This window comes from Anser brachyrhynchus, assembly GCF_964034855.1.
Source record: "Anser brachyrhynchus genome assembly, chromosome: 3".
Classification (NCBI taxonomy): Eukaryota; Metazoa; Chordata; class Aves; order Anseriformes; family Anatidae; genus Anser; species Anser brachyrhynchus.
In genome coordinates this window covers 86,428,721-86,454,018 of record NC_137696.1, presented here as the reverse complement: position 1 = coordinate 86,454,018, position 25,298 = coordinate 86,428,721, and the positions used below count along the sequence as shown (strand labels likewise).

At 40.8% G+C, this 25,298-nt stretch overlaps 2 protein-coding genes across 7 annotated transcripts in view; one reads left to right on the top strand and one right to left on the bottom strand.

The window, feature by feature from the left end:
- The window catches only part of MDN1 (midasin AAA ATPase 1), a 98,902-nt gene extending 97,388 nt beyond the window's left edge, over nt 1–1,514 (bottom strand). For 3 of the 4 annotated variants that reach the window (XM_080586593.1, XM_080586594.1, XM_080586596.1), the window contains exon 1: nt 1,161–1,361. In XM_080586593.1, the coding sequence (XP_080442719.1) occupies nt 1,161–1,259 (99 nt within the window). In that variant the 5' untranslated portion in view covers nt 1,260–1,361. Of the gene's footprint in view, nt 1–1,160 lie in introns of all 4 variants that reach the window. The other variant, XM_080586595.1, reaches the window with a different exon arrangement.
- A 158-nt stretch (nt 1,515–1,672) lies between these two features.
- On the top strand, nt 1,673–23,779 carry CASP8AP2 (caspase 8 associated protein 2). Of its 3 annotated transcripts, none has more exons than XR_013949038.1 (9): nt 1,673–1,969; nt 2,805–2,885; nt 4,715–4,815; nt 5,978–6,052; nt 7,211–7,326; nt 9,672–12,193; nt 14,661–17,619; nt 18,125–18,408; nt 19,292–19,391. XR_013949038.1 is itself a non-coding variant. In XM_080586597.1 (9 exons), the coding sequence occupies exons 1-9, from the start codon at nt 1,930–1,932 to the stop codon at nt 20,823–20,825; spliced, it is 6,051 nt and encodes a 2,016-aa protein (XP_080442723.1). In that variant the 5' UTR covers nt 1,674–1,929; the 3' UTR covers nt 20,826–23,779. The 3 variants fall into 3 exon arrangements, 1 of the variants encoding a protein (XP_080442723.1); XR_013949039.1 differs by having other exon boundaries at nt 18,125–18,411; XM_080586597.1 differs by lacking the exon at nt 18,125–18,408 and adding an exon at nt 20,769–23,779 and having other exon boundaries at nt 1,674–1,969.
- The last annotated feature ends 1,519 nt before the right edge of the window (nt 23,780–25,298 follow it).

The window sequence follows — 25,298 nt, the reverse complement described above, 5'->3', positions numbered from 1 at the left end:
TTAGGAGCAATTTGTAGAATATGGAGTAAATAAGATGACAGGAAAACATAGTTAAGAGAAAACACACATTCTGGAAATCTGGAGCTAAGTTACACACAAAGCAACTGGTAAGAAAACCAGGTAAAAATAACTGGAGCCTCTAGTTGTTTTTGCAGCAAAACAAGACTAACATACAACTAAATACGTAGCTTTAAAGCTTGGAAATAGCAATTTGGTTTTCAAAAGAACACGCCGTTGTTCCGGAAGCTCTGTAGATAATCAGTCTTCACCAATTTCCAGCTGTCGAGACATTTAAACCCGAAGCGCCTCCCTCCCAGCTGTTGCCAGAGGGCACAGCCCCTTTCGCAGTGTCAGAGCTCGGTGGCTCTGGGTCACCCTGCTCAGCACCTTTCCACCACCTAGCACAAATGCTCAAATATAGGAATGAATATATTCTTGAGTTAACTCTACTCTGATCCCATGATTTGCAGGGGAAGAAGGAAAAGGCACCTGCCTACCGATGGAGAACCTCGATTAGCAGTATGAAAGTTTTCCCCAGCTGTAACCAGGAGACAGCAGCTTGAAGTGAAAAAGCCAATATTCTGAAAAAACGTGGTAACTTCAGCTTTCCACCTTCAAACAGCTGGGTCATTTTCTCAACACTGGAAAGAAAACGTGGCCTTGAAGAAAACAAGGAGTCCTAAAGCGCAGAGAACCTAGGGGCCTCAAAAGCTGTATCGTGACGAGGACTAGCAGCACGATACCTGACGTGCCGATATCTGGCTGTAACACCTTCAGGTGCTCCACAGGCACAACGGAGCAGAGCCTCGCCTCTCCCACACGCCAGACGCGCAGCTCGCACAAAACCCCACGCAGCGAGGATGTTTTCGCCGCACCGCCGTGCCCAGAAAGGACCAAACCCCCAGCAGACACCCCCCCACTTCCCACCCCAGGGGCAAACGAACAGCGGGCGGCCTGGGGCGGGGGACAACGAAGCCGTCACAACCCCCCCCTCCCAAAATTTCGCTGCCTCAGGGGTGCTGCGCTGGGAAAGCCGGTGCCACGAAATGGCGGCGCGGCGGGGAGAGGGGGGGAGAGGGGGTAAAATGGGGGTCGTGAGGGGGGGAATGGTGGAAATAGGGGGGGGAAGGGGGGTCCGGGGGGGTCACGGCGGCACTCACCGGCTTCGCCAGGAACCTGCCGAGCTCGGCGCCGCTCTTCTCGCTCCTGCCCGCCAGCAGCTGCAGGGGCTGGGCCAGGGGCAGCCGCAGCGCCGCCATCTTGTTGTTGTTGTTGTTGGGGGGGGGGGGGGGGGGGGGGTAACGGCACGGGGGGGAAGGGGGGGGGGGGGGTCGTGCGCAGCTACCGGCGGCAGCCACGTGTGGCGCGGAGCGGCGCGCTTCCTCTGCTCCGTGACGTCATCCGGCCGCGACGTCACGTGTCGGGGAGGGGAATCACCGCCCACCGCCGCGCGCCGAACTACGCCTCCCGGCATGCGCCGCGCCGCGCCGCTGCCCGCTGCCGGGCGAGACGGGCGGCGCGTTGCACGCTGGGAGATGTAGGCGCTCTCCCCCCCACCCCAGTGCTAGGTCCCGAGGAGGGGAAGGGGGCGGGGCGCTCCCCGCTTTGGCGCCAAGCGCTCGGTGCCGGGGGCGGGCCGCGCTGACGTCGACCGCCGCCGTTGGCTGCCCCCTTCCCCCCCCCCCCGCCCCGCACCTCAGCGCCCGGCCTGCGGAGCGGCGGCGGCGGCGGAGCGCTGGGAGCGGGCGGGCCGCGGGCAGCGCCCCCCCCGCCCCTGGTCCCCCCCGGTCCCCCCCGGTTCCCTCCGCGCCCTGCCGGCCCCCGGGCGCCGGTGTCGCCCCCGGACGGAGCCGAGGGGGCTGGGCTGGGGGCTGCTGAGGCGGCTGCGGCGCCTCCGTCCCCATGGGGAGGCCGTAGGGAGGCCGCGCCATGGCGGCGGGGCAGGACGGGCCGGGGAGCCGCTGCGACGGTAAGGTCAACAGCCCGCTCACCTCTGCTTCGTCGTGCGTAGTTTAACCCCCATTATCCCCCAGCGAGGCGTATACCTAGCCGCATTAAGAGCTTTGTTCCTTTATTTCTTACTTTTAAGAGGAATTCACCAACGCCTGACCTAGCACAGGCAGCCAGGGTGCTCTGACAGCGTTTCCAGCTCAGCAGCTCACCCACATTTGACTCACCTGACGCGTTTGTGAGATTCCCCACCTCAGAAAGTCTGGGGGTGTCGGTGCTTTTCGTAACGGCAACGGTGTTTGCTGCCGAGATCCAGACACGGGAGATGAGAGTGGCACAGAGGCCTCGGGAAAAAAGACAGGAAGGCAGGCTGAGGAAATTTACATTGAAACCATTTTGCAGAACCAGTTAACGTTTAATTAGCTGGCAAACTGAAGGGAATTTTCTGAGTTGTGGTACGGACTGTTACAATGCCTTCTGTTACTTCGTGAGAAATAGTTCTTTTAACAGTACTTGGTTTATGATAGCAGTTCTTTATCTGTGCTTCTGAGTGATACAGCTTCTGAGTTCAATGTGTTCTACAAATAAGTTTCAAATTCAGACCAAGTTGGCTTTGCCAGTTTGTAATTCTAAATTTTACCTGTATTTAAAGCCATATAACTTGTTTCATGTACAGTTCTTGTAAGATGTAGGAGTTGATCTTTGCTCCTTGGCGACTAAAGAACTTTTTCTCCATAGCAACTACTATTAGCACTCTTATGTAGTACCCTAGGATCATACCTGTAATTATGAGAAAGTTAGAGTTTATTAAATGTTTACTTTGGTACATTGTGGTTTTCTTTTTTTTTCTTTAGCTGAAGCTTCCCCCTTCAAGGAAGGTGATGAGAGCTCAGTGGATATTTACGATGGCTTGGACAATGGCTTGACGGTTCCTGGTAGGTTGAACATATCTCACTAACTGGCTCGAAGAATTGCAGTCTCTGTGCTTTCTAGGCTGGTTTCAAGCAAGGCGACAGTTAGCATCAAGTTTATATTTAGCTGGGCTGACATATGCTTCTGTGTTTTACTTGTTTAAGTTGAAGACATATATGTTATACTCTGTATAAATACAGCTGGGAATTCTTAAATATTTTAGCTAAATGAATTATAGGATAGTTTTCATGTGATGCTGGCTATTTTAAGAGACCTGGGGCATATAGAAGGGCGCAGAGAAACCTCAGCTCTGTGCCTCGCTACAAGACACATTACTTTGGAAAATGCACCTTCCTTTTGTGTTTTTTAAATAGTTTCAGGACCAGAGCCAACAGTCACTGATCACTAAATCACCAATGAGAGCTCCAAAACATATCACTATGTGATACAGTACATTCAGTAGGTCCTTTGGACCTTTTGCTACATTCTCAGTAATTTCACATGCTAATGTAAGTTATTTTCCTCTTTTATGTGTCACCATAATTTCATTTAAGGTAAGAAAGAAATGGGCCCGTAATGTGTTCTTTTTTAGGAGTCTTAAAGTCCAGTTTAATTAAACGCGATTTCTGGTGTTTCTCTGCTGACCTTATTCTGCGAATGCCTTGAATTTTTATGGAAGGACTGTACTGCATCCTGTAGCCGTAAGGCATCTGTACATCATTTTCCATTTTGTATTTGTTAGCACATTTAAGATGTATAAGTCCATATTTCAGGTACTGAAATACGTTGGTGTGTAAAAGTAAAAGATGCAGGGAGGAGTAAGGTAACAAAATGCAGACATTTCCCACGTTACAAATTATTTGATATAGTTTAATTCTGAGGGATTTTTTTTTTTAATTTAAAAAGAAGATTGGTGAGATTTTTGCTGTGACAGATGTTATTTGCACGTCTTCTTGCACTGCATTAATACTTTTTGCATTACAGTATCATCCAAAGATTGAAGCACAGGTTTGATAGCTTACTTCGTTTATTTGACTGTAAATTCATCCGTGTTTCAGAGGTGTTGTAAATCAGGTCCTGTCAGTAATGTGTATTAGGTGAGCAGAGCACACAGGCTCACTGAGGAAAGAGCACTGTTAACCTAAGTAATTTGGGTGTATTTTTTTTTTTCATGTCTTTGGAACTAAAGCAAGGGAGTTTACATTTGTGAGGGACTGTGAAGCAGCATAGAACATTTATTCAACAGAAGAAGCATGCGATTCAACTCCACACCAACTCTACAGTAGTTCTTTTCCTTCTTTCCTCCTCCCATTTTATTCTGAACAAGTAATCTGGGTTTGTGAATTTGTAGGTCACTGGCAACTGAGTTTTCTTTTTCTCAGAAATGTTTTTCAACTGCAAATATTTCAAAGACAAGTCTGGCCAAAAGCTGAACGAATTGTAGGATGTACATATTTATTTTAACTTTCTGCAACCTGGTGGCTCTAGAATTGTGGAACCTTGCATCACTGCTTAGGTGTAGCCCTTCATGCTTTGTAAATTAGGTAGCTTTACTGCGAGGTAGCTCTACTTTGACTCACAACAACTTATCAGTCACAAAATGCACCCATCTTTGTTGTTAGGTATTCTGTAATTCTGTAATTTTTCTAACGTGGTGCTTTCAGTTGAACTTTAATTTCCATCATTACTTTTTATGTTGATGTAAATTGGATCACATAATTCCAATAAAACTAATGCAAATGTTGAAATTCAGGATGGAAATTTCTTTTGATTAGGTCATGTCTTCTCCTTGGTGACACAGTGCAGTCTAGCTGGGAAAATTTCTTTGTGTAATTTATTTTTCTTTCTACAGACAACTCTGCTCCAAATTCTACACCAGTTGGAAACAGTTTAAACTTGTTTGATGAGATCTTAATTGAAGAAGGAACTGCAAAGGAAGCATCTTACAATGAGGTGTGTATTAATGTGACAAATAATTTTAGTGTTTCTGGTTTTTTCCCAATTTTTGTTTGTAACTTGCAAAAACGTTTGTCAGTATGCTTGCGTTATTGGGAAGATAGGCAAACCACATTTAAGTAAAGGAATAAAACCAAGAGTTGGTTCATAAGCTTGTCAGCAAGTTTATCAGAATCAGTAAATCTTTCACTCTGTCTGTGGCGTGGTCTGTTCTCATTTAGCATCCTTTTGCATGCAAGTTGTATCAGTTATGTTACGGAGAAATTTACCAGGATTTCTTTCTAGGTAAATGTTTGTTCAACCTTCTGACACAAGGCTGGTCTCGATGTGTCACCCAAGAAATTTTAACAGACTAATGCAAATAGGGCATGAATCGAACTCGTGTGTACTCAGGACCGAAGACAACTATGCAGTAGATAACTGCTTCTAGCCAGTCAGCACAACGTTTGCTCGTGCAGCATCACGTGTCCTGCTCAATAAGACACATTTTAACTATAAACTCAAGATTCAGAGTAAAAGGGAAAATCGTCCACAGATATACACTAGAGGAGAAGCAGGAGCGAAACATCCAGTAAGCTGCTAAATGATGAAAATGTCGCTTCAGAAGTTTGAAAACAATTGACTGTCAAAAACGGCAAATAAGGAAGTTGTCCATTTTTGTGTGAAAGCTTTATAGACATCTAATTTTAAAGAATGGCTCACACTAAATGCTTTTTATTTAATTTTGTGATCTCAACGAGAAAATGTCCTTTGCAGTCTGTTTTTTAGTTAACTTTCTGTCATGTTTTTCCTATTTCCTATTTTGTATTATATAAAATCTGACAAACACGTTCCCATCTGTAGGGCTCTGAGAGCTCCTGCTTCCCAATTATCTTGTCTTTAATTTCACAATACTTTGGCTTCCTGTTACTCTCTAGCCTGACTGTTGGGCAAGCACACATAGGTTCCCTCTTATCTGAATGTCTGTGGCATTTTAGTGAATTTTATGCCCGTTGGAGTGTATTGAAGCTTTTTGTTTTAATATGGCTTTGGAGATGTATTTTTGGAAAAACAGAGCTTCGTAATATTAATTGCTGTGTTAACAAACTAAATCTGGGGGAGGCACTTTTTTATGTGATTAAGTCCACTTCTGTACTGTGAATTCTTCTCTCTTTGACAGTTGCAGGCAGAGTATGGAAAATGTCAACAGCAAATTAAAGAGTTGATGAAGAAATTCAAGGAAATACAGGCACAGGTACTGTAGTTCAAAGGGCAATATTGTCAAGATTTATGTAAAACAAACTGAATATTGGTTAGAGAGAGGGAGTTAATTTCATATTCTCTCCAGAATGAATCCATTACATGGATGGATTGTAAAACACCTCTGTAGGTGTCGGGAGAGTTGTTAGGATATCGTGTGACAAAATCACCAGGTAACTTCACTTGTTTTACTGAGTTGCGTGCAGTAAGACTTGGAATGCTTAAAAAATTATCTTTTATCTCTTTGATTAAAAATTAAGCGTGTTAAATAACTGTTTATCAGAAAAATCCATGGTTGTCTGGTTGATAGAAATCTGTCTGTAATGCAGTAGGAAGCGGGTTGCAAGGAACCTGAGCTGTCATTAGAACTGGAAGAGGATGTCTGTGTTCAGCAGAGTGCCATTTTGATAAGGCTGAACTTATCTTCAGCTTGAGCTAGTGCCCCCGTGCTGTGCCATCCCATCTAATCCCATCCCATATAATTCGATTACCTTGGGCAATTCTGCTGCGTGCTCTACCGTGTATTATAGATAAGTCCCAAACATTCTATGCTTTGAAATAGGAAGCAGTTTCTGCTCTATGACACTTCTGTATTGTTTCCTGCAAAATTTGTCTGCTTCTCTGAGCAGGCTCTGCTGAGGACAGTTATTAAAAGAAGGGCTGTCTCTAGGATTGACAGACAGGCTTCTGGAACAAAGCGTCTAGAAATGTGAGAATGATAGAGCACCCGAAGTTGTGTTTGATACCTTCCCTCAATCTCTTGAAAGCTGTTAAAAGCTGCATCTGTCATTTGATGCAGTGACCATGAAAGCAACAAAATGAGTAAAAGAATGAAGCAAAAGGGAGGATTGTAGGTTTTTAGCTCTGTTTTTTTTTTTCTAAGTGACTACCTGGAACATAAACAGGAGCAGAAATATGAGTGATGTTTAAAAAGTAATAATAATTTAAAAAATCCTTTGAATCTTAATAATTCTGACTTCTCCAAAACATTTCTCTTGTTCTCCTGTCACTGTAGATATGATAGGACTTTTTCTAACAATTGTTTTTTACTGTTTTGTTACATATTTGGATTCCTCAGCTAATTCTTATTTTCTCTCTCTTTCCTTCTCTCCCTACCCCTCTCACTTTCTTTTTGTATTTATTTAAAAAACAGAACATCATTCTACAGAATGAAAACCAAGCTCTTAAAAAGAATATTTCAGCACTTATCAAAACAGCAAGAGTGGAAATTAACCGTAAGGATGAAGAAATCAGTAATCTCCATCAAAGGTACAGCTAGACAGCGGAACTTCAAACATGCTTTTTGTCTGATCACCTTTATATACTTTCTTACAAACTTTGTGTGTATTCTAAGTAAAATCATTACCTAGTAAATAACTGAGTAGTTTTGCAATAGTGTATCTGAGAAAATAGGTGTGTATTTTTTTTTTTTTTTGCTTGGTGGGGTCTTTGGTTTCTAATTGAGAAAACAAGGAGGAATACAAAGGGTGACTGTTTGCCTGACGGTCACTTCTTTTTTTGTTTGATTTGTTTAATCACCCATTCCTGTTGGGTTATCTAACAACCTTGCATGTTTCATAGTGGATATTTTGCAAGGTTCAGCTTTGGAACTGCTCTATTTTATAGTCATAGAGAGATGAATTCCATGAAACGTTTCAAATAGTCATTGAACATAAATAAGGAGACTATATAATGTTTTCAAGGCAAGATGTGAAAATCCTCTCTCCAGTGGTGGAGGACAGCAGCTAGAGGATTTTTTTTTTTTTTTTTTGCCATTTCTGTGTACTACTAATCGTACTGTAAGGAAGATTTGGAAATATTTAAGTATGCAGTAATTGAGTGTAAGGATTTTAGACTGATTGAAACCAAAGTAATAGTCCACGATTTAGGACGCTAGCTTATTGCAAGGTCACCTGCTTGTCGCTTGTGTGATGTCAGCCACATCATCGGTTTGTTTGTGTTTCAGTTTGACCATTTGGCACTTTCTTGCACCAAAAGATGTAATGAAGAAGAAGGTTCATTTGCTATTATCCTGCTAGAGGCTGTATGTGTATTAACTATGCCATTTTTTTTCCAAATCAAAAAAATGAGAAGTTACCAGATTGAAGCCAAGAGGTTTTACCTTGTGTCGTTCTTTCAGTTGATTGGTTGTGATACAGTAACTGTCACTTTCACACCTTGAGCATAGTATTTGGTGTTCCAAATTACATTTTTTGAAGTATATTCTTGTTTTGCATACTCAACTGTCATTAAAGATTTTTCAGACTCCGTTGCAGTACCTTCTGACAGTGGTGAAAATTTTTGAATGAGGTATTTGACCTAGCTATTTTGGAGGCATCTGTCGTGGAAAATCATGAGGAAAGTGGCACTTGGAGGTCTTAGACATACGCCTTGCCTGTTGGATGGTCTGTAATAAATTAGCTCACCTTCAGCAGCCTGTCTGTGAAGGCTGCTTCAAAGATTATATCTTTCAGGGAAATTGTTAGTGTTTATCTCAAAAAATATTCTATACAATTGCATTCACCACTCATGAATACAAATTTAATGGCAAAATCTTGACAGTACAGTTCAAAATTAAACAAAAGTATAGGAAAGGGCTTTGGATTACAACAGCTGCAGTATTCAATGTGAAGCTCAATTCTCATCACACAATTGCACAATTTTGGAATATAGCCAGTTGCATAAGCTGATTATTACATATTTAAATTTACTGTTTCATTCCAAAAGGAGTGTGCAGTTTTAAAAGGCAAAACCAATCCTGTTACGTATTGGAGGTAAAGAACTAATTTCTTACAATTGGACACTGCTACTTTATGCTTAAATCAAAAGGTGGTTTGCTGCCATCATTTTTTAGTATCACTTCTGTTTGCTTCTGCATGGATTAGACACAATCTGTGATTCTTTTGAGAATAGTGGAAGGTGTTTAAGGAAGTCACCACTGCCTTTTATCATGTCCTTGTTATGAAGTAGTTTGTTGAACATGGCAGGAATGTCTCATTTTTTGTTCTGGTGAGGTAACTTTACTGAGTGCTTGCAGTAACGAGTAAGAGTTCAGGCTATACAGACTATGTGTGCCTTTGTAATTTTCTATTTTTATTTTTTTTCTTATGATGACCTTGCAGCAGTAGCACCTGGCCTTGATGAGGCTTGATTATTGTAGTTTACTACTTGCTTTCTGTAGCTTGTGGCAAGTTTCAACCTCAGTAGTTTGTTTTCTCGGTGGGTAGAGTAAGCACAGTTGTGTGCCTGTTCTTTTGGCTGCCAGTCTGCACAGTAGTAAACTATTGAATTGCTCTTTTTTTTTTTTTTTTTTAAATCACCAATACTGCAAACCATGGGTATGTAAAGAACAACTTTTTCCTAGCAAAAGACTCTCTTTCTTGCTGGATAACGAAATATTAATTTAAATTACTAAAAGTGTTAATTAGGCCCAATTATATTATTTTACTGTGTGTTAGTGGAAATTATTTAACTTCTTTTATCCCGTGTTTTCTTCAACTTGGAGCTGAAAGAAAGGATGACAAGTTTGTAGAGAGATATTGTAACTTGGTTTCAGTTATTTTAAAATAAATTTCAAAACTAATATGAGGTATGTTTTGTCCTTGTATAAACAGGCTATCGGAATTTCCCAATCATCGAAGTAGCTTCACCAGAGCGTATCTTCCTGGGTCAACTAATGGACGGTCTTCAGAGATGTGTAAAACTAAAGAATCCAAATTCAGACCTTCTGACTTAGGTGACAGTGTAAAGGTGGAACACAGAGTGAAAAATGACTGTTCAAAGGATATACACCACAGTTACTCATCTCATAATGGGGACAATGGGAAGTCTAGCTCCGAAAAAAGAAACACTCCATACGTACTGAGATACCCTCCTGAAGAGCTCTGCAACGATGGTGCTCGATTATGTCTACCGAACCATGACCACAGTTGCAACAAGGATAACAGAAAGGAGAAAAAAGAAATGAAAAGTGATGAACAATACAGTAGGGGAAATGTCACCAAATACAAAAGAGAAGTACATCAGAGCACTGGTAACAGTGGTAATTGTAACAGTGTTGATAGTGAAGAGGGGAATTCAGATCCTCATCAAAAGCTGAAGACCTTTTCCGAGAAGGTTAGTAAAAATGAGTTGCAACAAAAAAGTCAGAGCATAAAACTCAAAAGCAGCCCGGCTTTAGAAAGAAGAGTAGAAAGGGGCGTTTCTTCTTGGGAGAAACAAGCTACTGGTAAAGACAGATGTCTATCAAGAGAATTGTACGCAGATGAGAGATCACCAAATGTGATTAAAAAAGACATTAAAACACATGATAAAGACGAAAAAACCTCTGGCCAAAAAATTAAACCAAATGAAAAGCTACAGGAGCAGCCAAGAAGGTCTGGTAGAGGGAGCAGTCCACACTCCAAGAATGAACATTCAAAGACTCTTCATGAATCACGTAAATGTCACGTGGAGGAGTCTAGAAAAGGAAGAGACATTGACTGCAAGAGAGACAGGGGAGCAAATGATCACAGCTTTCGAGAAGGGAGGTCCTCACCTTCTAATTCCAGCAGCAGAGAGCATAAACACGCACGCTTCAAGGAAAACAGTAGTAGATACGAATGGGAAACAGCACATTCCAAATCAGAGAAGCACCGAACCGAAGAAAAAAGGAAAAGAGAGAGGGACAATCAGGATGAAAATAGACATTCTAGAAATGAGAGAAAAGTTACAAAAGAGATTTCTCACCAGTATGCAAAGGAATTCAAGAAGGGTACAGACATTGCAAAAAGTGAACGAAACAAGTCCTCTAAGTCAGAAGAAACACCAAGAGTAGCAGATGGTTTAAAAGACCATAAATTTTCCAAAACTAAAGATCACACTGTGACGAAAAGCAAGGACTTAAAACTTAGCTTTATGGAAAAGCTGAATTTAACTCTCTCTCCTGCAAAAAAACAATGCCTTTCTCCACCTGATGGACTTAAAACACCTTCCCGAAAGGCTGCAGATGAGGGAACTGCAGAGCTCACTCTGCAGGCAGAAATGGTAGACTCTGCCCACCCTGTTAACTGTGCTCCCGCAGAGCAGGCTAATTTAACACTACAAGTTCAGGACAGCGCAGCTGAAATCGGCGTGGAACCAGCACTGCCTGCTTCTGTCAGTTCTGAAAATGAAGCCTTGAAAGGAGCAGCAGCAGACCCAGCACAGCCTGAAGCACTGCCAGCAGTGACAACTAGTGAAGCGAGCTCAGAAACCTTACCAGAACCGGTAGCGAGCCAGGTAGAGTCCCCGGCCTTGCCAGGAGCAGCAGAGGTGTTGGTTCCGGATGAGATGCTGGCTGAAACCTTGTCAGCAGCAGCAGAGCCTTGTGGTCCGGTTGAATCAGAAGCCTCAGCAGTGGCCGTGATGGATCTGGATCACCCTGAAGCTTCCTCCCTGGAGGTGGCAGGGAGCGTGGCACAATGTGAAAACTTGCCTGTGACAGCAGGGGTGAGGCAGGACGATAACGTGCCAGCAGCAGAAGTGGCACGGTCCGAACCGCACAGTGAAAGTATGGGAACCCTTCCTGAGTCAGCAACAGAGAAAGAAGAGGAAGATAAAACATGGCTAGCTGCTGCCACAGAAAACTCAGCAGACCACCATGGCTCTCAAAACCTTGGCTTAGGGGACTTGGAAGCCAAAAGTTCTGGTGACTTGGAGTCCTGTGAGGCTGCGGGTGACATCAATGAAACAAAACCAGACTCTTTAATGGAAGTAGCGAAGGATGGTGATCAGTTGGCTGCAGAAAATATGGAGCCTCCTGTTGAGGAAAAGACTGTTTGTGGAACGAGCATGAGTACATCTCAGTCACCTGACAGAACTGCAGTAACTGATCCAGATGCACCATTGCTCGACCAGAATCCCTGCGGTCTGGAGCCAGACTTCACTGAAATCAGTACAACAACTTCTCTTATGGGCGAGGTGTACCCTAGAACTAAAGAGAGAGAAACCAACCCGGTACCTGTTGATGATGACAGTTCAATACTGAGCATCGATCTCAATCACTTGAGGTACATCCCGAAAGCGATCAGCCCGCTGAACAGCCCGATGCGCCCTCTGGCAAAAGCACTTAGGATGGAAAGTCCCTGCAAAGGTCTTGGGAAGAGTTATAACAAAGGTATTCGTATACATGTGTTCTGATTTGTTCTAGGCATAAAGCCTTAAAAGAGGCATTCACGGAAAGGAGAAATTACTTCCTTTTAACCGCTTTCTCAGTACAGATTGCTTCTTTAGCTGTTCAAGTCATAATGGTCCTTTTGTTTATATGGAACCGTTTAATGCTACAGTCAGGGTTGTAGCCAATGGAACTGTAGGGCAAGCAAAATTGGAGTTACTGCTTAACGCTGAACGGTTGCAATAAGAGTTGATTTACAAACTTCTCAAAAATCATATATGTATGCTTCTTAATTGTGGTTACTTCTGACTGTATCTCATTAGGTATTGCTCTGAAATTTTAAGGTGAAAGTTAATTAGGATCGTATTCATTCAAGTATTTATTTGTGTGAAAACTGGAAAGATTACCTGAGACCGTCAGCTAAGAGAACTCTACATTTGAGTGAATTTCACTGTGAGTTTTAAGGTATAACTATGAGGCAGTCAGGGGCAAAAAAGTCGAACAAATCAGAGAACACTAGGATACACCATTAATCAAGTAAGAGCTGACTCCTAAACAAGATGTCAAAGAGATAAAATATGGTGGCAGCACAAAAAGGAAGAGAAAATGCTGAACTCAACATTTAGATCTTTTCCTTATGTGATTCTTAAAGCTTCCTGTGATGCTCTGCAACTAATAAAAAGTTTTCTTGGAAGTTTTGACTTCCTAGTAGAAGAGGAATGAGAGAGCGACCTTGAAACCCTTTTTCTTATGTTTCAGGTTATAACCTTTGTTTTGCTGTGATTTGCTTTGTTTTGTGAATCTTAGTGTGGGTTAGTCTCAAATTCTCTCTCTCGTACTTCAGAAAGCTACTCTCTCAAGCGTGAGTTGCTTTAGCGGTTTGTTTCACTCATGCAGTGGTTTGTATCCTTTGAACTGTCTGGGGTGACATGGGAGCAGGGTAGTTGAACATCACATCGAAGTATTTTTCTCATATTGTGCTGTTTCCCTGGGTTGCTTATTAGAGGAGCCAGTCCTGTCCAGAACTTGTTACCATATCACAGCGCAGTGGTTTCATCTGGGAAGTTAGATGCCTCATTTCCTTTGTGATCTAACTAGTAATATGCCCGTCAAATGTTCTGCATCTGCTAAATTGATGGGAGGTTGTGGCTTCTCTTGGCCTTGAAATTCAGCACTCCCATCTCTCCCTTGTGCAGGAAGGGGGGACGTATCAATAGTGCATTTTGACCACTTTCATTTTGTGCTCTAGTTTGTCAAAGCATCACATTGATTAGTTTGAGGTGTCGATCCTTGTGAGACTGGAATGGAGGCAGTAAAGAAGTACATTTTTGCTCCCGCAGAATCCGTGTAAACGTTTTCAAATACTGCTTGAAAGCGTTAATCACAAGTTCATTTTTTTATGGGGAGAAATTTAGATAGGATCATTTGTAAGATGAAATGTTTGTTAGAGGTCGTTAAGCAGTCTAATCTATGTGAGATTGAACATGGGAGTTTTATTAACTAGAGTGTCCAACAAGCCTATAATTAGCTGCAAAACTCATTAATCAATACATAGGCATTTCAGTGGATTTTTTGTACACTGGCAATTAGCTTGTCTTTTCTTCTTTTGTAACATCCTGCTTTGTAGCTAACTGTAAGTGCTTAGTTTTCTTAACAAAAGTGTTTGTTTTGAATTTAAAATAATTATTAAATACGTATTTAATGATCTCAAAAATATAAAACAATAAACTTTCAGGTGGGACATAAACTTAATAGGAAGGCATTCTACATTTGGCAGAACTTTCAGCCTTTCATGTATCTCATTCATTATTTCTGTCATTCAGGAACCTGAACTTGAGGCTTTCTCCAAATTTAAGCAAACTTTTTTTTTTCTTCATATCCTGCTTTGCTTCTTTGTGGTGCCGGTAATCTTAAATGCATCAAAAACTGAGACAGGAGTTTATCATGTGTACAGCGCCTACTATAATGGGCCTCTCTTTTTGTTTAGTAAGTTAGTGTATTGGAAGACTTGAAGGGTTAAGTAGATCCTTTTTGTCAGTGGGGGAAAAGTTAGCTGAATGCTGACACTAATAGGGTATTCATACTGCTCATTTTGTTTTCATTGTGAAACTATTTAAAGAAAACCAAGTATTGTATGCAAATGTTAATCCGTAATGATGTCAACGTTAATTCAGCTTGTGCAGTGTTCATAAAAGTTGTTAAAGTGAGTGGAAAGAAGTTCAAAACTGATGGAAGCTTACAGATTTTTCTCTTTTCAATGCATATGTTTGTAAGATAGATCGTGCGTCTCTGGCGAAATGTCCAGTCCTTATTTGCCCTTTGAAGCTCAAACTCCCTGGGTTGTCAGTGGCAATTTCTATCTAACCATTCTGAACAGAGTCACTTTACAGAATAGGATCCTGTTTTTCTCAAAATACCTATTTATAATTGCATTCTTTATGGTGATTGGCAAACTGTTTTCTTTTTCTAGATTTAATTCCTGAAGGTGCAGTCATCGTCTGCCCCTCAAAGAACTTGTCAAAGGAGGTAAATAAAGAAAATCAAAAGCCAGTTAGCATGTCTGATGAACACCTAGAGATGGAGTCCCAGCTGAGTATCTCTTCAGATGAAATAGAAGAAGGAGAAATCATAAGTAGTGATGAAGATGAAGAAAAAACTAAACCAGAAAGAAGCTCTGAAAATCCAAAAATTCCAAGACCAAAAACTTCTCCTGAAACACGGAATTTGACCAGCAGTCCGCAGAATCAAAAGAACAAAACCGTGTGCTGCAGCGAAGATAATGGAAAATTTGTTGCTGTGAAAGTAAGTACAAAGAAGAATGGAGAGAGGCATAAAAACCAGGCTTTCAGATCCTCAAAGGATATGAAGAAAAATAAAACGGTGAGCATCACTTGTCTTGAAAAAATAGTTCAAGTTATAGTTGAACCTTCAAGTGTACAAGAAATCATGCAGATGCTAAGAGCTATACGAAAACAGATGAGGAAAAATTATATGAAGTTCAAGGTGCACTTCCCAGTTCAGCATTTTCACAGAATTATTGAATCTGCTATCATAAATTTTACGTCACTAATAAAATACCTGAACTTTTCCAAAATGTCTACGTTAGGTGAGACGTTAAAATTGAATATATGTGATATTATAGAGTCAAAACTTAAGCAAGTTAAAAAGAATGCAATAGTGGACCGTCTTTTTGAACAACAAGTATCAGATATGAAAAAACAGTTATGGAAATTTGTAGACGAACAGCTTGACTACTTATTTGACAAGATAAAGAGAATCATTGTAAAACAATGTGACATGGTAAAGGTGGGAAATGAGAGTGAGGAAGGGAAGCATGAAAGAACAGGAAAACAAAACCACAAAATTGGCCATAAAAATGATGTACAAAGATCTAGAAAAAAGTCTCTGAAAGCCAGATCTCAAAAACCTGAAGAATATATCCTTTCGAAGCACATTGCGGATTATCAGCGAGCTAAGGGTCACCATGAGAAGAATAAAACAGATGCACCAAAAACCGCCTTTACAAAATGTCTCAACTCCATTGATAACACAAGGAATTCCCTAACCAAAGTGCAGCCCTCTAAAGAGAATAATCTGCAAGGCACTGTCACTCCCTTGAAGGGTGCAAAACATGAAAAAGACGGATTCCAGCTATCCAGAGATGCTAACAAGTCTGATCTTAGTTACGAGCTGCTCACGGAACAGCAAGCATCCAGTCTTACGTTTAATCTTGTAAGCGATGCTCAGATGGGCGAAATTTTCAAAAGCTTGCTGCAAGGTTCTGATCTCTTGGAAAAAAATGTCGGTAGCAACGCTGACAGACACGAGTGGGAATTCAGGACACCAGAAAAACAGTTTTCAGATAGTCATAAGTGCAGAAGTAATGCTGCTGAGCTAGTGCAAGAGGCTGCTCCGAAGGAGGTTCCTGTGGAATCTCGATCGGTGGAAGATGTCAGCTGGCCTGTTGTTTCACCCATGAGAGCTCCCTCTTTAACAACGAGGCTTCAGATGTCTGTCGATCCAGATGTACTGGACGAAAGCTGCATGTTTGAGGTTCCTACAGGCGCGACTTCGTGCAAAGAAGATGAATGCAGTTTACAAAAGAACAAATCGCTCGTTTCTTCTATCCTCCTCGAAGATCTGGCTGTTTCCTTGACGATTCCATCACCTTTGAAATCAGATGCCCACCTTAGCTTCCTAAAGCCCGAGAGTAGTTCTGGCTCAACTCCCGAGGGTGTCCTCAGCGCACATTACAGCGAAGATGCACTTCTTGAAGAGGAGGATGCCACGGAACAAGACATTCACTTGGCTTTAGAATCCGATAACTCGAGCAGTAGGTCAAGTTGTTCTTCATCGTGGACCAGCCGTCCGATTGTTCCTGGCTTTCAGTGTCGCCCCAGCCTACCGATGCAAGCAGTAATCATGGAGAAATCCAACGATCATTTTATCGTGAAGATAAGGCGTGCGGTGCCGTCTGTCGCAGCAGCATCTGATCAGGTGGCTTCAGTGAAGGAGGCACGGGCATCCTCAGCCAAGAATGACAAGGAAGTGAGAAGTGGTGAAAAAGAAAGGGGCAGGCAGAGTGCCGTAGCTGCCACCGTGCTGGAAACTGTCAAACCCGATCTGATTAAGGCGGATCAGGTGCCTTATGCTGGCACTGGGCAAGAGCAAAATCCTGCCTTGCCTCAGCCTCTAAAGGAGTCTCGCAGTAGCACAGGAAAGGAAGGAACTCCTGTCTTGCTTGGGCCCTGTAGAAAACCTTCAAACACAGATAACTGCAGTGTTGAAAGCTCAAATGAAGGCTCTGAGCAATCTCAGACACACAAATTGAAAGTATCTGAAAGCTTAAATGAAACAGGTGTTAAATCCCAAGCTTTGTTTCCCGTTGGATGCGGTGCAGGGTCCTGCATAGACTTAACAGACGATGCCGTTAAAGAAACTTCATGTTTCGTAGTGGAATCTGCTGCAGATAACAGGAGTCAGCAAGCTCCTATGGGAAACTCGGAGATCTGTGATAGAAAAGAAGAACTGGAAGAGTGCTCTGATGGATTCATAGACTTAACAGAAGAGCTTTCCAATGAGACTGTAGCAGGTGAATGTAATCTTGAAGAAAAACCCACTTTAAATACTGATGTGGGTTCCCAAATAAGCATAGATGACAAAAATAATAAAAAACGTAAAAAGGAGGCTGTCAAAGAGAATTCCAACTCGAAAAGGCAACGAAAAGAAACAGAAGTGGGTGAAGAGAGCGAGGGAAGTGACACGAAATCTGAAGAGATAAATTTGGGACACAAACAATGTTACACTAAGAATAATGAGTTGCAGCAAAACAAAGACTCTTCTCCTTTGGCTTCGTGTGCGTCATCGCCTAGTCTGTATGCCAAAAACATCATTAAAAAAAAGGGAGAAGTAGTAGTTTCCTGGACAAGGTAATAATTTCCTATTTGATCTGTTTCTTCTTTTCTTTTGTATTTTTAAGCTATGTAATACACTGGAAAGTGGGAAAAAGAGGATATTGAGCTGATAGCTGAAGTTATTCAGCAGCTCTGTATCCTTCTTCAAATAGCAGTGTAGGAGTTTGTGCAGGATGGCTTTGTGAAAATGATTTCTTTCCTTAGAGTACTATTGAAAAGTACCAAAGTCTGTTTCACCCTTGTTGTCCAGTGGAAAACAAACTTAAGAAATGAACTTACTTCATGTAGCAGCTTTTGGAAGAGAACTTTTTTCATTATTTCTTGGGTAGGTTAAATCAGATGTGCCATAAAAAGAGTAAGACTCCCATACGTTGTAACTAATTCCTTCACTTACCCAAATCTACCAAAGCATGGGTATTTTTTACTTTTGTTTTTAAAGATTATATGCTCAAGTAACAAGACCTCTACTGTATTGTACCATCTGTAATTTTTGGCTCTCCTGCCCCAAAATTGCACTTAGCCTCTGCAGGGGTGGAAGTCTTTGATGTTCCTGCAAGGCCTGGGAGCATTGGTGACTGGACAAAGGGCAGTGGCCGAAGATTTCCCCCACTGAGAGAAGGCACGAGAGCCAACAGTTCACTGCTTTGGGGTCTCCGCTGCTCCATCTGCAGAAGTGTGCTCCATTCGTGGAGTGTCAACCATTCAGCCCAGATATTGTGTGGAAACACACGCTGTATATACAGCGTATATAGAGGCTCCTGAAAGATCCAGGACAGACATTTTTCTGAAGTAAACATCAGACAGGTAGTAAGTTTCGAGGTAGCATTTTTAAATAAAATCCTTCAGGAAAAAAAGACTATAAAAGCTAATATGATTTTTAACGTGCAAACCAGTGAGAGAGGATGATACTATTAAAATTTCCCTTGTGGATATAACTGTTTTCTCTGTATCGGTCTTTGTACATCTTTGAACTATGCTATTTAAATAGACAATTTTTTAGGCTAACATTATGGTTTTCTGTGAAATGGAGGAAGTTAAATAGATTTTACTGAATACAGTATATTCCAACCAAAGATACGTGGTAGCTACTGTATAACAATAGTGTCTGTATACATTTTACAAACACCTAAACTGATTAACAAGGCCAACAGCAAATCAGTGGCACAGTTATGAATAGACTCCTAGTCCTGTTTTCTCATTTGAACTGTGGATACGCTCTGTGTGTTTGTTGTATTAAGCCACTTACGGAAGGCAGACATCTCTCTGTTTAGTCTCTGAACTTTTGTGGGCCTTTGGTGAAAGGTGCTGCCTAGCCATGCAAACTGAGACAAGTCTGCTTCAGACTACTGGCCCCTGTTGAATTCAGGAGTTCCTTACAACTGAACTTTAAGTTTCTGCTTTAGAAGCATAAAAGTCTTTTAAATGATGTTGGTTTGGGGCTAACTCCTTTAATATTCCTGTCAGGAAGGGCAGGATTATCTCACTGCCACTTGCTTGTTTATACTGACTCCGTTGTTCTGTGCCAGTAGAGGGGGGAGTCCTCCATCAGTTCATTGCTGCTATTCGAATTCATGTTCTGTAGTTCGGAAGCGTTCAGAATTTTATATATTCATGTAGGTTGTTTTTTTGTTGTTTGTGCACATGTGCAAATCTGTCTTAAAACTTTAAAAATCCATTTTTGCTGTAGAAATGACGACCGAGAAATTTTACTGGAATGTCAGAGAAAAGGACCATCAAGTAAAACCTTTGTTTCCTTAGCCACTAGGCTGAACAAAAGCCCCAATCAGGTAGGTATTACCATTCTTATTCTTGATAACAACTGCATTGATATTTTTGTGATTGCAGTTGAACAAAGACCTTTGGAGATCTTTGTTAATTTGGAGCTGTTTTTCCCTCATGCCTTTTTTTGGGGAGTTCTTGAAAAATCAATCTCTGATTCTCCCAGATGTTGCTTTTTAAAAATACACATTAACAGAGTATTACGGTCCTGGGATTCATCAGTATCTGTTTGATTGGTACCTTGATACTGCTGCATTCAGTGATAGGCTAGGGGCAAAAGGACTCTGGTGCTGAATCAGCACTAAGATAAAGAAATGTAATTTGGAGAAACCAATAGCCTTGACATGCATTTAATAAATCAGAAAATAATTAGAGCTATAAAAAATACTAGGATTTTACGAAAAGGACATTTTTCATTAAAATGTTTCCTTTTTCCTTTTTAATGAAGAAACTTCAAAGGACACATTCAATGTAGACTGTTTCCAGAGGTTTGCATGTAACTTTGTACTTGTCTTGGATTGCTATCTTAATTTCTGTCCTCCAACTCTAAAAAGGGAGATACCCCCCCTTTGAGTAAGTTAGGAAATCCTGCATGCTTGGGTTTTGGCTTTGAGGATGTTGTGTTACATGCTTACAGAGTCTTTGGGGGATTTAGAAGTTGTTGAGGTGGATGGTTGGCATATATAAAACAGTGGTATCTGTCTATTCATGCCATTCTTTCCACCCACCTCTTTAGTGAATGGCAGCCATTCTATAGCAGCATGCATACTGCATTAAGAAATGCTAGCTTATAACCAAATGAGATCGCTATATAGGTTGTGTTGGAGGAACAAAGGAAAATGTTGGACTCTCATCTGCAGACCAGTTTTGTAAAATTCCTGGGAGGCAAGTTGCAGCACCATGGGCTGTAAATACCTGAAACAACAGTTCTACAAGAGGGTAGCAAATAGCCAATAAGGTGTGCTTTTTGTGTAGCACAAAATAAGGCTTTGGTTTTGTTTGTTTTTTGTTTGTTTTTTTTTTCATTTGAATCATAAGTGAGTAAGCAAAATTCAAGTCCAATTGATTTGAAGCCTTTGTCTTTTGCCTTTCAAACCCTCTCACTGGTAGGAAAGAAACGTGTTAAACCGCTAGCGGCCTCTGGGATGAACCTGGAGGCTATTTCAGATGTCAAAGGTGCATGCAGGAAGACTTCCTCAATCCTTTGTAGTACAAATCCAGTTAATGTGGTTGTGGTGCTCTTAAAATTCTCCCCTTAAAACTTAATGGAAGCAAACAAGAAGCGCAAAATAATGGTCCTTTTTAAAACCTTACGCTGTTAGATCGGTTTGTCTTAGTATGGAAATCCAGGGCCTTACTAATGTACCTTTTTTGTCCTCCACTAGGTTTCAGAAAGATTCAAGCAGTTAATGAAGCTGTTCAAGAAATCCAAGTGCAAGTAAACTTGCCATCCAACTGCTTTGTGGTTACAGGTTTAGCTGTTACCGGCAATGATGGACAATAACCACTGCATTCGTGTGGTAGGATTGGCGGGAGGTATCCAAGTCAGAGTACTAAGTTTGGTAAATCTGATGCACTGTTAATTATTACCTCCCTGTCCGTGTTTCCTCTGAAGTGTTTTATCAGAGCAACAGAGTAATGCAGAGGAAACATCAGGAACAAACTGCTGAGAAAGAATGCGCACGTACCAGTGGAGCAGTATCACTTCAAGGGACTGACATCTGTTGGTTCAGTGTATTCTGTGAGCAAGGGTGAGCGTGCAGTCAAGTGGAAATGGTAGCTCTTGCTTATCTTGGCAGAAGTACTGTATATGGTGATATCAGAACATGATTTTAGAAAGTTAAGAGTTCTTTGGAATCCAGTTGGTAAGTAATCCTGGGGACTAATAGATAGGCTGTGGTCATGTTGAAGCACAAAAAGTGGTACTTTAAGAAGTTAGGCCTTTTTCTTTTAAAACAAGTCGAGGCACTGATTCCAATAATTCAGTAATTCCAGAAGCTGCTTTTCTAGTAATCAGATTCTGTTGGTAAGGAATAGGTCGTTCTTTACTGTTCCGTCAGTTGGGCATTAGTGGGTTTCGAGGAGAGTATCTAGCAAAGTGTAGGGTTCGTCTTCAACTTTAAACAAGTTCTGTAAGCCACTTCCTAATGTCTCCTGTTCAACAGAAAGAGATGAATGAATTTCTCTTTGAGGGTACCCATCTGTCTCCATTGACAATGGAGGAAGTCTAGACAGTTGGCTTAGATTAGACTCCTAACATTTAGGTTTCCGAAGTCAAATAGAATGAGACCCAGCTGCTGTGAGACGATGAAGCCAGTCATTAATGCAGTGACCAGTTCTTCAGTTTCTTTTAAATTGTGCAATAGACTGATGAGTGTTCATTTATCAAGAACCATCTTGAAGTTTAAAAGACTTCGCAGTTCTGCTGATATTCAGAAAGACTTAGCATTGAATTTTGTATAGCAGATTATTTTTTTTTCTTTCAGAAGGAAAGGATTTTTTTTCTTTTTTTTGATCTGGAAAAGGCTGATTTATCTTCTCCAAACTACATCTGGGAAAGGTGCTTAAGTTAAGCTAATTTAGGTTCATAGGTCTTCTGCATAATGAACATTTTGTTCTGTTTCAAAAAAAAAAAGTTTTTTATTTTTATTACTATTAATTTAGAAACAGACTTTTACAGTTTTACAAAAAGTTACTTTATAGTAATTAATCGGGAGAAAAACTTTTCTGTAAAAACAAGCAATTTCAAAAGCTTGACAATTTGACATGTTTTGACAGCGGTTGTATCTATCATTACAAATTGTTTGGAAATTCATGGTACTTTTTGGTTTTAAAGGACTCTTATAAAGGCTTCCAGTTTCACCAGTACATACTAAAAGTGTGTGTGTGTATATCTATATGCACACACACACACATCATATACATATTGCTGGTTTATCCCAAATTTCTAAAAAGCTTTCTTTTTCCACCCCTCTAGGGTTGCGCAGGTCATGCTTTCATTATGGATTCAGTGATGTTTGAGGTTTTAGTCGGTACTGAGGATCAGAACTGCTGTAGTCTTTATTCAGTCAGAGCAGCTGCTGAGACTAGCCCACTTAAACGCACTGCCTCTGAACTGGGATTAAATTATTTTTTCCAGAACCCAATGAACACTCCTTCAGTTTCAGCATAATGATTTTTGGCTCCCTTCCCGAGACGTAGTAACTAACGGGACCGACTTTTCACTCTAATAAACCATCAGATAATTCATCAGTGATGTTGCCACTGACACCTCTGGAATACTGTAAACATGACCGGTGGAACCGACTGTCGTGCTGCCAGACAGTGTATAGTCTCATTTTAGGCAGTGCTTTGGAAACTGTTAAAAGGAATCACTTGAGTAAGTTATAATGCCTGTTCTGGCGGTCTTCCATCATATATACTTGCTTCTATAACGTTTGCTTTTGATGATCGGATGAGCTACGTAGGCAAGGCCTAGCGATATCGTTGGGGATTTCTGTAGCTATCCATGCTTGTTCTTTACAAACGTTTGTGACAATTGTTTACTTACTCGAGATTTAGATCTAACCAAATCTGTTCTCAGAATAGTCGGCTTGCAGAGCAGCATTTATGTTTGAGGAAAAATCAGACTCTAGTAAGAGTATTTCTTAATCATATCCTTATAGATCAAAAAGTGCACAATATCGAAGGCACTGAGGGAAGTAGCCTCACTACTTAAGTGCTTCCTCTCTGTCTCAGAAAAGCAGACAGTATTTTATTATGAAATTGTTTATTCCTTGTCTGTGTTTATTTACTTTCTTATCTGTACAGGTTGGAGGGGATGGGACTGTTTTGGTTCTGACCTGGATTCCTATTTTGTAAATTGTGACACTTTTTTTTAATGTTCTGTCTATTGTAAGTATTTGTACAGGTTCCTACATGGTCATGTAAAATATCTAATGTGTGTATATATATATATAAAAATATATGTATAAATATAGAGCTTTGTTTAGCCAAAGATGATTTTTTTAACTATATAAAACTCCAGGTTTATTTTGTATAAACTAAATAGTTTGCTTACTGTAAGAGTAATGCAAAAAATAAATCTGTAAAATCCACACAGTTATGTTCTTGTTGAACAAAAGTTGGCTTGGAGTGCTTTTGTACCATTGTTTGTAATTTATTTCTTCAGTAAGAGTTTTGGTACATATATGCAAAAAGTACTGTATGTAAATCTACAGTCTTATTTGTGAAACCTCAGGTAAATGAAAACATTTTCCAGAACTGTTTTCTAATGGCTTGACAACTACAAATGCTGTGAAGCAGCATTAGAATTGACTTCTGTTAGACTGTATGAATTAGTAGCTCTGTTGATGTTCTGGCCAATAAACATGGAAGCAATCAGCTGCTGCTCTGATACAATTACTGCTCCAATTACAGACTGCTTATTTTTTAGTGAACGTGACTGGATCAGAAACTGAACAATTTAACGAACTATATAAAATCATCCTTTATTTATGAATTAGAGTCTTTACCAATCCTCTTTTCCCCAAAACACTGTTTATTTGTTGAGTGAACCATCACAAAGGAAAAGACATTTTTGTTTCCAAGGTTTTTCACTGGAAGGGTAGCTGGCAGCCCTTCGAGAGTCTCGCTGCACTTTGCTATCGAGGCATGTTTGCTTTTAGCCAACATGCACATTTTTACAGGATTTGGTTTAAAAAAATCCTAATTGACATAGGTATTGAAAAAATTTCCAAAGTGGAAATTCATAAAGCAGGGTTTATGGAGGAGTCACAGATCTACATCATAATGAAATCATGGGGATCGGGTATTGAATTTTGAGGGGTTCTTTCTAAGGCATAGTCTGGTGCCAGCTAACCATCCATACAGATAATAGTAGACTGGAGAAAAGTCATTTCTTTGGGCTCCAGAGAAGTCATTTAGTTGCCAATACAGCAATCCATAGCTCTTTACATTGGTTTTGCACTCACTGTCTTCATTCTAAAGCAAGCTGGAGAATAATCTTTACCAATTTGTCTTCATTGTAAGGCTGCAATACTAAAGCATGCCAAGAAGCAGGTTTAAGGAATTCTGAGCTTTCTTAGAGGCATTTATGGAATCAATCAAGAGGTTTTTTCAGGACCAAAGTTGGCTTTATGTGAAAGATGGATGAATTTTCAGCAGTGGCTGACACTTCATCTGCCATCAGAATTTTAACCATACTGTGGCATGCCACCGAAAGCAAACCCATCTGAGTCACAAGAGATAATACATAAAATAGGTAAATACATTAACAGAAAGGACGATGCAGAGTTCTTGTTAAAATAAAGAGGCCTGTGCTTTGAATCTAAGAACTGGAACATAATTGTCCATACAGTTGTCTGGTGTGGAGGCTGAGGGTTTAGATCTTCCAATTCTGAGGGCTGGAAAGGTATCAATGGCCTGTTTTATTTTGTATGGTAACAGTGATGTAACCTTCAGCTTGCACTAACAGGTAACTTTCCCCAGAAGGAGCAAGTCTAGTGCTGGTAAATGCTTTTCTGTAGTAAAATGGAAAAAATATTCAAGTTTAAGTGAGGTGACTGTTAAAATAAACCAAAGGTTTTCTCACTCAGGGGGTTATGCTTTGCTTGTAGCGTTGTGGTGAGTTGACCACGGCTGGCTGCCAGGTGCCTCCCACTCTCTCTCACTGCCCTCCCCAGCAGGATGGGGGAAAGAAGATGAAAAAGGGTCGAGATAAAAACATGGATATTGCTGGTGAATTTCTGTGGTGCACAAAACAGATTTGCCTTGGAGAAGATTAATTTAATTTATTGCCCATTAATGACAGAGTAGGGTAGTGAGATATAAAAACAAAACTAAAACCACCTTCCCTCCACCACGTCCTTCCCAGGCTCAATTTCACAGCAGTATATTAGCACAAGGAAACACAG

Coding starts and splice junctions, on each gene's coding strand:
- CASP8AP2 (XM_080586597.1), top strand. CDS start 1,930: ATGGCGGCGGGGCAGGACGGGCCGGGGAGCCGCTGCGACG. Junction 2,886..4,714: donor CAATGGCTTGACGGTTCCTG/GTAGGTTGAACA, acceptor TTCTTTCTACAG/ACAACTCTGCTCCAAATTCT. Junction 12,194..14,660: donor TGGGAAGAGTTATAACAAAG/GTATTCGTATAC, acceptor TTCTTTTTCTAG/ATTTAATTCCTGAAGGTGCA.